Source organism: Polypterus senegalus, chromosome 12, assembly GCF_016835505.1.
Source record: "Polypterus senegalus isolate Bchr_013 chromosome 12, ASM1683550v1, whole genome shotgun sequence".
Classification (NCBI taxonomy): Eukaryota; Metazoa; Chordata; class Cladistia; order Polypteriformes; family Polypteridae; genus Polypterus; species Polypterus senegalus.
The window spans coordinates 53,693,820-53,705,950 of record NC_053165.1 but is presented as its reverse complement, the minus strand read 5'-3'; the positions used below and the strand labels follow the sequence as shown (position 1 = coordinate 53,705,950).

The window sequence follows — 12,131 nt, the reverse complement described above, 5'->3', positions numbered from 1 at the left end:
TAAATAATAAAAATTGTAAAGTTCTGAATATTGCTAAACCTAAAGTTGAACTTGTGTACTGTGGATTTGTAACAGATTTGGTGTCAAATAGACCAACATATTAATAAATGTGTCATTTGGGGAAGAACACGACTCTGAGATAGGCAGATACACTGTAATTAGTGGTGTAAATTGTGCAAGCATAGGAGCTCTTGAGGCTCCACTTAAGCAGAGCATCTGTGAGGTGCCTGGAGGCAGCAGACATGGAGAGAAGGTCCCATGAGATTGTGACTTGAGGCACTGCTGACAGAAGCCAGAAAAGGCAATTGCTCCTAAAGGGTCCTTATATTGTAAACAGCCCAATGGTTTAAAAAAAAAAAAATGTCCCAAAACATTTATGAATCAGGGTCACTCTAGACTAATTAGAGATGGTGGGGCAATATAAACAAGGCAAGCCAATGTCTTCTTAATAAGCAGAATTTGCCTGCAGCATAAAATAAATGAGAAAAAATGAGTGCATATGAGTTGTCTGAGCCCATGGGATGAACTGTGGGCTTACAATTACTAAGATAATATGAAGAAAATAGAGAATGTTAGACCACACAAAAAAAGCATGATGTGGTGGAAGAATTGACAAATTTATATGAGTGGCCTTAAATGGGGACTAATTGGCAGTTTTCTCTGAGCATTCATGAGCGCATTATAGAGAATATCACCTGATTAGACTATTAAAAGCTATCTATACACAACAATAGCTAATTATGAAGAGCATGGAGGTGTCAACTTTCATTACATCACCTACATAATAATAATGAGGTAAGTATTATGTAGGTAGGAGCTTTGACTGATTATTGGTGATTATACACTTAAACTAGGAGTAAGAGACTACACAGACTCAGTTAATAATGGACAAAAATTGGATGATCTGAAATAACTCTTTTCCGCTAAAAACGTGTTAATAACTTTACAACTTGTGAGTGGTGTGATAGAATGGTAACAATTTCTACCACAAAACATTTGGCTTTGGTGAGTACTTAAGGCTTTGAAATTAAAATCCTTAATTACTGGGTTCAGATCCCACTATTGACACCTTGTAAGCAAGTCATTTCAACTGTCTGTGCTTTCACTGGAAAAACAAAAGAATTGTAACCGATGTTGTAAGTCGTCTTGGATAAACGTGTCAGCCAAAATAAGTAATACTGGAATTAATTTTGGGGGCCAGAGAATGCTTACATTTATCCCAATTTAATTAAATGGTGATTTTTCTGTTTGCTTTGCATTACGAAAATTCACCTTATGATAGGGTTTTCAGGAGCAGATTGGAGAAATACATTACAGTATCCAATTTTTCTCATCCACTTATTTCATTACTTTAACACAAGGAGTTTGAGTATGTCCCAGCTGTATCAGGTGCAAAGCAGGATGCAGACGTGGATGAGATGTCAGCCCCTCGAAAGTCATACTCATGTAAGGCTGATATGAATGATTTCTACTAAGCTAACATACATCTTTTGTTGTGTTAGGCAACTGGGAGAAAATCCATGCTAGAAAAAGGCAAGAATGTGCACATTGCATGGACAGAGACTGAACCACCATCTCTGGAGCTCCAAAGAACCACTGTTCTTCCCAACGGCAGTAATAAAAGCCCCGTTTTGCTTTATAAAGGCTTTCATTTAATTGTAATCACAAGTGTTAGCCATTTGTTTTATGCAAAAGGCTTTGGTAACCGAAACTACCTTCATTTTCTGGATACAAGTATATAAAGCAGATAACCAACGTCTTTGGAGTCAAGTTAAGCAGTGTGACGACCGTATGTCGCATTCATTGTTTGACTTCATGCTGCTGCCTTTGTTCACAGTGTTGTCACACTCGTATTCTTAGGGCTAAAAATGAGGAGGACTCCTGTTGTGAACAGTGATCCTTTGCTGGTGGTGCTTGCTTTTAAAATATGAATGTGGATGTAAGAGAGAAAAAAAGGTAATTACTAACAAATGTGTAAAGCAGTGGCTCCTATGCTATGAGCATTAATAGCCATTGAAAGGCCACTTAAGTGCAGAGCTGCTGATTACTGGGACGCCAAGTACACATTATGTTAATGGGACCTGTTTGTACTTTGCTACAATGCTTTTGCCATTTCAGCCCTTAACAAGAGTTTGCAGCTCAGCACTTGCAGCCCTTCTAAAGTGCCAATTATCCTTTGTTGTTAATTTTGCCTACAATATCAAAGTGCATGATGATGAGGACAACAGTAGGAAATATTATAGTTTTCTTTAAATTTCAATACCTATGTGCTGAATTCTGCGGGCCATTTCACATTCCAGGTGACCGCTGTACAGTATTTGAATTTCTATCAGAAAAGAATAAATTATATCCTCTGACCAGTGTGAACCAATTACCATTTCAGATTTCTAGCCACATACAGTGAAGTGATAGTTGCTTAAAGGTATTAAGACTTATTGGCATTTATTCTTGACATGCACACCACTGTTACAAGCAGCAGTAACCTTTTTGGTATCTTTCTGCAGAATGCCCACTACTTGAGGCTAATCAAAAGCACCTCACACTGACAATGGCTTGAGCCTTCCTGATGTGCATTGCTTAGACTGTCTATGAAAAGTTTTCACCCCCCTGGAAGTTTTCATATGTTATTGTTATATAACATTAAATTACTCTTGAATTTTTTTTTTTTTTTGACATTGCTCAACAGAAAAAGACTCATTGCAAAAGTGGTCTAAATTAATTACAAATACAAAAGTTAAAATAACTGATCACATAATTTTGGCAGCCATGACAACTTGGAGTTTGTCTGCACAGGTCTCTTTGCACATTTAGACTCTGCCATTTTCCCCCATTTTTCTTTGCAAAACTGTTCAGACTCTTGTCAGGTGTCATGTTGATCATGACTGAACAGGCTTTGTCAAGTCCAGCCACAAACTTTAATTGGATTGAGATCTGGAAACTCCAGGTCATCAACACCATTGTATTTAAGACATTCCGGTGTAGCTTTGGCTTTATGCTTGGCGTCCTTATCTTGCTGGAAAACAAATTTTGTCCCAATGTGCAGGTTTCTTACAGACTGCACCAGGCTTCCCCTGCAAACTGCAGCATTTATTTTTTCTCCTACCTCTCATAAGCCTTCCAGAACCTGCTGTAGAGAAGCATCCCCATAGCCTGATCCTGCCATCACCATGCTTCATGGAGAAGATGGTGTGTTTTTTGTAATGTGCAGTGTTCAAAACAAGCTGTTTAGTTTGATGGCCAGAATGCTCAGTTTTAGTCTCTTCAGATCACAGAACCTTCTGCCAGTCCATTATGCAGAGATACAGTATGTTTTCACTTTGACACGAAAGAGTCTTTTTCTGTTGGTCAATGTCAAAAAAGCCACATTTAATTCAATGTTGTATAACAATAAAATGTGTAAATAGTTTTTCATCAACATGATATCTAATATTGTATTTAATGTATGCTGTTGTGCACTTCGTCTGTGTGGCATTTATTGTGTATTCTTTCTGTTATACGAGTCTGACTAGTCTGTGGGAGGAACTCAAGTGAGAATCTCATTGTATTGTACACATGTGAACCTGAAGCAAAAACTAGGAGAAGAGACCAGAGCACCTTAACAGTTGGACCTCAGCAGAAGGTTGGGGATGGGGGAGGGAGAGAGAAAGAAAAAAAAAACAAAATCAGTAGTGAATATGGAATTTAATACTCTTCATAGCCATTGCTGTGTTTGGATAAAGGCATCCATTTTCTAGTACTGGATTGCAGGATTATACAATATATACTGAATTAGATGAAACACACTGGGACAGAGACCTGGAATTTTCATGCAGTCTTTTTATGAGTTGACTGATTGTAATCTGTGGCCTTTGCCTCCAACTTAATATACAAAGATCAATATCACTTGAAGATTAAACAAGGTCAGCCCCCACTGTTCAACTGTCCGGTGTTTCACAGTGTACATTTTAAGGGCCCTAAACACATTCGTTTTATTAGTTTAAAGCAACTGCTGTTAAGGGTATTTCTCAGGAACTGGTAAAGGCTAACATTGACCTTGTGCAGTGTATGTAATAAGTGTGCGGTTTGTTGAAAATCAAAAAAGAGCCGTTCCAATCTGAACACATTATGTTAATTGTGATAATGAAAATTCCTCCTTTTGAAAACACTTGCTTCTCCAAGTGCCTTGGCCTTTTTCCTACAGTTTTATTTTTTAAAGCTCCATTCTTTCCACTTGTCTACCAAGATCCTGTCTGTTCCAATTTCTTCTGTCACCTTCACTCAACCTTCATACGCTGAGCAGCCCCCAGCGGAGCCGCCCTGGTGCTCCGGAGCATTTGAAAATGAGCTTTAAGCTCTGAAAACCTGGGGGATAACTACAGGCCGGAGTGGCAGACCATGTCACCAAATGCCTGACCTGCTGTCTCGTCAAAATATGCTGCTGGAGGTGGGTTTCTTTGGCAAACTGCTTATTTGAAGTTTAATCCTGCCTCTTCCTTTATGAAAATGAGTGGAATGTCAAGAAAATATAGAAATCTAAACATCCACCGACAGAAAAAGAAAGCAGATTTTCTTTAGCATCGTTCAGTAAACCGGATCAAGCAGTGTGTTGCATTGAGCTTTGGCAAGCGGCGTCATCTTTAGATTTCTATTCTATAAACACATCAGCCTTCAGCTCTGCAAAAGCAACGGCTTGACAGTATAAATGTAGGGCTGCTATGAGATAACCTTGAGTCTGATGTCTGTAACACTTACAGCAAAGGCTCTGGGTCATTTCTTTAACAGTTCAGTATGCATAAGCTGATGGCTGGTGATTCCAATATTTTACAGAAATTAGAAGTATTATTACTTAAGATGACATAAAAATGGATGCAATCATGAGCAGCATTTGTTTTTTTAGGCTGAGGGGTGGCAGATGAACCATCAAAAAAAAAAAAAAGTAATTTTTTCACTTTTCAGCTGCAGTGCTTCATTTTTACATCACATCCCTTGGCAAATATGGCAAATTGTTCATAATATAAATGTGCAGCATGGAACAAGTCTCATATTAACACAATAAAAATCTTTACAGAAAGAATATACAAACACCATATAATGATATTTAAGTGTCAATAAACATTGTTTTTTATGTTTGTCTATAAATTGTATTTTTACCAAACAAGCACATTCCTATTTTAACAGGTTAGAAAATGTACTTTCCAGTGCAAAGAGTTATCGGATTTAAAAATTGTAGCATTTTCTACTTATTTGCTTTGTCAAAGAGACAGATATTTTGTCACATGGATATGCGTGATGTACGATTTGTTCACAACGCCATCCCACTGTTCGCACTGGCAGGCACAAGCACCGGGAAAGCACACTAAAATTTCATTGTCGCTAAACTCTGTCCCACCACTCCTTGTGCAGGATGGGTAAATATTTATCCACCTTAATAAAAGGACAAGTGTCTGTGTATATCTGCACCCATCTAGGTACTATTTCTGTCATTCCAAAAGACGGTACATCATAAACATTTATAAACCTAATATACATTGAATTTTATATTCTAACAGATAGCACATTACAAACATTATCACTGCTTTTACGAATCCCTTAACTTATGACTTCAAACAGACATATGCATTGATTTTGTCATTACCACAGATGGCACATCACAATCATTTATAGTAATAGAATGTATTGTAATTGTCATTCCAACAAAAGGTGCAGTGCAAATATTAACACTGTTTTTACAAATGGCATATAACAGAGACTTATGCATTACCATTTGTTATTCCAAGAGATGGAGCATCACAAACATTAACACTGCTTTTACAAATCCCATATCAAATGGCAGTTAACAGAGACTTATGCATTGCATTTATCATTCCATGAGATGCTGCCACAAAAACATTTGTAGTAATGCATTTTATTACTACAAATGTTTGTGATGCACTATTTGTTGGAATGACAAATGCAATGCATTTTACTATTACATGCTTAATGGGTCGGTATCGAAGGAGTGACACTTCATAGGAGTGACATAAATACCGTATTAAAGGAGTGACATTTTATTGGAGTGACATAACGAGTCACCTACCACACACAACTGAATGTATGTTCGCCAAAAAAATCATTGTCGCCTCACCTACCACACACAACTGAAATGACGCTCACCAAAAAAATCGTTGTCGCATCACCTACCACTTGGATGGTTGGTTGGATGGTTGTCACTAATTTGAAATTTATATCTGAGGTTTCACTCCTTTGTTATGTCACTCCTATGACATGCCACTCCTTTGAATAGGACTACAAAACAGGTGATATACTTCAAATATTAACAACAACATTGATTACTTATATTTCAATCCATTTTAGCTGGTTAGCACGGCTAGTGGTTAAATAAAGGGTTAAAACCTTTTTAGCGAATAACTGGGCTTTGTCTCTTTAAGAGACCAATTTAGAGCTGGTGCAATAACATTTTTTCACTTGCTCTTTTCCCTTATTTCTGACTTGTCGTGTAGGCTGTTGATCTATAATTAGGTTTGATGTGTATTTATTTAGTTTCACAAAAGTTGTTATTTTGATACAATTGCACTGAATTAAATTTAGTTTTGTTGTGATCACACGGTTTTCTTTAAGACATAACCTCACCTGTGTATTGTTCTTTATGGTTTGAAATAGTCATTTTATAATTAAACAAATCACAATTGTGTGAGTTGTTTAAAGGCATGAGCATTTTTAATTAAATACTGGACCATTGGTAGATTTTCCACACACACGCATCCAGCTGTCACGGTGGAAAACACTGGGAGCTTCCACAAAGATAAATTTCCTGATTCAAATGCCTGTGTGATCACATTATTCCTTTCCCTGGTTGAAATAATTTTCTCAGTGTTTCAGAAATGGCTAAATTTATGTTATTGCACTGAATGTACATTTGTAAACTCAGCAGCACAAGCTTGGGAGATGCGGGCTTCATGCTTGTTTTTGGATTCCTGGGTCCTGTTGATAATGTTTAACTTTTTATTGCATTTTTATGACATTGCTGAGTTTGCCAAAGGAGAACTCCATGAGTGGACTCAGGGCATGTAAGCTGGGAATTTTAAGAAACCAGGTTTCTGTCTTAAGCAGGCTGCACACCTTATTGCGGTTTTGTGCGTGCAGGTAAACGTACTCTGTGTCTCATTGTCCATGTATGTGTTCCCGATATGCCCTTTCACATTAGAATTTTGCCAGTGATTTTCAGTTGCATGCTTCATTTACATATTCGTTAGCAACTTGCAGGCAAACACAGTGCACTCCTGTGACTGTCAGTTGTGAAGTCTGACAAACTCAGCAACTCCACTCAGTCAATCTTGAGTTTAGTCCAACAACATTTGACTTAAGTCGCAGCAGTAGGCTTGTGTGTATGCCTGAAAAAACAATGCATACAATGAAGCTACAAGGAATAATGAAAACGTGCATTTTGGACTTCACAAACAGAAGAAAAACTTGTCTGTCTAATGTCTTATTTTATGTATCCTGACATAATGTAAAGAAAAAAAATGCGCCTGAGCTTAATTTGGAGCTTCATGGCAAAGGCTGTGAATACTTATGTACATGTGCTTTCTCAGTTTTTTTATTTTTATTAAATTTGCAAAAACCTCAAGTAAACTTTTCTCAGGTTGTCATTATGGGGTGTTGAGTGTAGAATTCTGAGGAAAAAAATGAATTTAATCCATTTTGGAATAAGGCTGTAACATAACAAAATGTGGAAAAAGTGATGCGCTGTGAATACTTTTCGGATGCACTGTATCTGTGATTGTTGTGTAATCTGACAACCTCAGGCAACAAAATCAGCAACTGCAGTTGCCCTCTCTGACTAGAAGTCGTGTAATGGGCCACTGACTTACGCAATCTAGTTTTTCTGGTTATGTTAAAGATGATCATGCACTGGTGAATGCAAACTGGTGCTGTACAGGTAAAACAGCCCTTTGATGAACTGATGTGCCACCCAGGACAGTTATGCTTTGCCCCAGTACAGACAGGATATGGTATGACATCCCTTACCATGTAATAAAAAAAATGCACTGACGGATAAATAGATTTATCTATTATTATGGGAATAATTTGGTATTCCTAATTCACAAGGCACCCCCAATAATTCTTGATAAAGCCCTTTCCACCCTGCAGCATCAAGGCCGTCTGGCTTGCAGTCACACAGCCTCATTTTGTTTGAGAAAGTCGAACGAGATCCTCACATCAGCCCCTTAGCCCAATGGAAGTCATTAAGCATTGCTCTTCAAATCTTAAGCTGTCAGTTGCCTACTGTGTCTGCTGTTTGAGCCTTTGCACCCCTAGGTGCAAACGTATTAGACAGATCAAGACTAGCCAAGTGCTTTGATATCAAAGAGCAGAAATGCCTGGCATGTCTGGAATGAGGCTTACCTGGGAAAACGAGGGCTGTGGTGTTTGCCGTCCTTCACCTTGGCACATTCGTTTCCTCTGGAGGTCTCCTGGGTCACACTAACGCTCTCAGCTTTAGTCTCTTCTGCTTTTTTCTGTGTGCTACATAATCAATAAAAAAAAATGCATATTTAGATGGTCAGGTAAAAGCACAATTTGTAACAAGTAGTAAGACAGCCGTGAATTGATCATGATGTCACCGTCACACAATACACTAGTTAGAATAATGTTTGCATGAGAAAACAGAAAGCAGTAGTGTGCTATAGGAATGGTAGATGGCAAAGAATTGATTTTAAACTCTTATAAGGGGACAGAAATGGTGGCTACTTGTTAGGTTATATTGAAAACTGAAAAAGTTGAGTAATGTAGCTCCCACATATTCAGCATTAGAGGATGTCTTGGAATGCAGACTGACCATCTTCACTGGCAACACTAGAGAGCAAGCCGAGTATGCCATGACCCGATTTTCAGTATTTCTGCCTCCCCATTCTCATTTGCATATCTCTTTCCAGGCCCCAATCAAATCTGAAGTGTAACAATATCAATATTCAAATGAGCTGTCAATTTAAAAGTTCCTCGTTTACCTACTTCAATTACTCTGACATTCCCTGCCTGATTTACACATCTCAAGGTTGTGAGACAATGCCCTGAAGCTCTACAAGGGAATTTAATACTTAAAGGGAGGAAAAAAGAATGGCGAAAGCAGGGTGACAGCAGTCGGCATGGCTACCTAGAACCAAGTGTGTTCAGACTAAATGTGCAACTGGTTTTAAGTACAATGTTATTTCTAGCCCTTATGGTTCTGTGTACTCTCTACTGAGGAGCATTTAGATTCACTTTACTGATTTGAGTCATTCTACCCGTTTAAGTGAATCATTTCTTTTGATTCATTTAGAGTCTGGTGCTTATGTGGAGGCTCAGGGGAGAAGTCCCACGTATATAATTTAATAATTCAGACATTATTTATATATATATAAAAAAATAATAATATATATATAAAAAAATAATAATAATTAATTTTATATAAATATATAATTATAAATTTAACATGATAAATTACATTCCATTGTCCTGTTTCCATACATAAAGCACGATAACACATTTTTAGATGCATAATAAAAGTGAATTATTAAAATGAATAAGAACTGTACAATTCAAAATGATTCGTTCACAAATCAAATAAACCAAGAATTAGACTGGCTCTAGAATAGTGACTTGTTCACGAATCAAATAAATAAGAATCGTTAGGCTGGCTCTCAGATCACAAATCACATCAATAAGAATCAACATCAGATCAAAATCACATCTGATTGAAAATCAGATCAACAAAAATCAATTCGACTGGCTCTAATTCATTCAAGAATCAAATGAACGAGAATCATTAGACTGGTTATTGGGTAGTGACTCATCCATGAATCAAATTATTGTGAAATTGAATGTATAAACACAAATATCTTAAGTGTACGAAACAGTAAATCACGTGTACACAGTGAACACTGGTAACGCACTGACAGTAGCCGGTGGGTGAGTGAGTCAGGCCTACATTCCCACAGTCGCCAGCTCCTCGATCACTTGCTCGGTGCAGTTGAGATGACAAGTATAGTATTCATGTGCTTGGTACAGTATACATGTCTAAGCTTTTATGAATTATAAGAAAAGTAGTGTAGTACATTTACAGGTTCACCTCCGATAATGTGGAACCTCATTAAAATTGGGGCACAGATAAATGGGGTTCTACTGTACAAACACTGAGTAGCATTAAACAAAACACAAAACTTTTAAAATTAAAAAGTCTGTATTTTTTCAGAAATTTTAACACATTATATTACAATTTACATTTAATCAGAGACTATATATCTTTTACCAACTTCAGTAATCCAATAATTACTTCTGACTCCACAGCCCTGCAATAATGACCCAGAAACCTAGAGGACTTCTCTGCTGCCATCTTTCAGTTCTGTGGAACAATGACAGCTTGACATTGCATTTATGCTGGTACCTTCTAGGGGCATGTTTTCTATTTATTTATAATCTCAGGTGTAGGTAGAGGTTTATTACATCTTATATTTAACAAGGCACTCAAGTAGTTCCACTGTAAAGTATACTTCTTGTATTTGTATGTGCTGCACTTTGACTTTAGCTTTTCAAACATTTTCTTTCTGTGCTCTTTGGGAATACAAAACTGTCCTAGTGGAGCATCGTATGCTCTCTGTGCCAGAATTGCATCACCTACAGGGTGCGGCACTTGTCTTGTTCCAGCACTTTACTGAAACAGGCAAAGCTCAGGGGTAAACTTCTTAATGTGGCAAAAGCTAAATGGGTGTCTGCCGTGGACTCAGTTAAATTAAGCGGTCTAAACTAATCTACTTTTCATTGAATTGCTTCAGTAGCAAAGATGCTGCAACTTCCAAACATATAGCTGTGTTTTGGGAACTTTGTGTCTCACCTTAATTTTAGAAAAATATAATTAATGTGATATGGAATTTGCCTGCAATAAAGTAGGATATGTGGATATTTGTTATGGAGCTCAGTGAGCAAGACAAGGATTAACATGATGCAATGAAAGAGCGGCACAGTGGCTGCCTCCCTTTTCCAGCACTCTATATTGACAGTATACACTCTCCCAAGGGCTGCACGGGTTTCCCTCTGACATCCCTAAAACATGTATTAGATTCATTAGCCCTGGTATTAGAAAGTGTGGGTAAGCAAGAGACAGACTAGCACTTCATCCAGGAAATTTTCCCTGCAGTGCTCCCAGTGCTGCTAGGATAGGGCCCAGCACCCCACAACCTTGAATTGAATTAAGCAGCTTTGAGAACATGTACAGGTACATGATTTTACGCATGTATGATGCTGTGAGGAGCAGAGATCTTTTTTCATTGTAATAACAGAAGTAGACCTAACATGTCTACGCCTGGACAAACTTGTTAAGAAGGCAGGCTCTATTGTAGGATTAAAGTTGGACAGTTTAACATCTGTGGCAGAGCGACGGGCATTAAGCAAATTCCTGTCAATCATGAATAATCCACTGCATCCACTGAACAGTGTCATCTCCAGGCAGAGGAGTAGCTTCAGTGACAGACTTTTGTCACTGTCCTGCTCCACTGACAGACTGAGGAAATCGTTCCTCCCCCACACTATGCGACTCTTCAATTCCACCCGGGGGAGTAAATGCTAACATTAATTGTATTTTAATTTTTTTCATTTTTATTACTATTTAATTTAATATTGTTTCTTTGTATCAGTATACTGCTGTTGGATTATGTGAATTTCCCCTTGGGATTAATAAAGTATCTATCTATCTATCTATCTATCTATCTATCTATCTATCTATCTATCTATCTATCTATCTATCTATCTATCTATCTATCTATCTATCTATCTATCTATCTATCTATGTTTTTCATTAAAGCACATTGGAGATGAGAGGTACAAGCTAATTCTGTGCAGTGGCTTTTAGACTAATAAATACTGAAATAAAGACTTTTCCATTGATATTCCTGGATTAGAATGTAAATAGTTTAACAAAACATGAGGAGACCTTTCAGGAGACCATTAGCTGGCTTGGAAGGCCAATAGCTAAGCTGTGCCGGCCTCTTAACCATCTTCTCAGAAATGCTCAGATTCACTCCTCTTCTTAAACCAGGAACACCAATTTCTCCATCTACTTTCAAATGCAACTTTAGGATTGTGGGGGTGAGGCAGAACCTATTCTGGTAGCATGTATG

At 37.6% G+C, this 12,131-nt stretch overlaps 1 protein-coding gene across 1 annotated transcript in view; it reads right to left on the bottom strand.

Moving 5' to 3' along the window:
• srrm4 (serine/arginine repetitive matrix 4) overlaps positions 1–12,131 on the bottom strand; it is a 162,749-nt gene that overhangs the window by 44,946 nt on the left and 105,672 nt on the right. Inside the window, exon 2 of the mRNA XM_039771315.1 lies at positions 8,386–8,505. Coding sequence (XP_039627249.1) covers positions 8,386–8,505 — 120 coding nt within the window. The remainder of the gene's footprint in view (positions 1–8,385; positions 8,506–12,131) is intronic.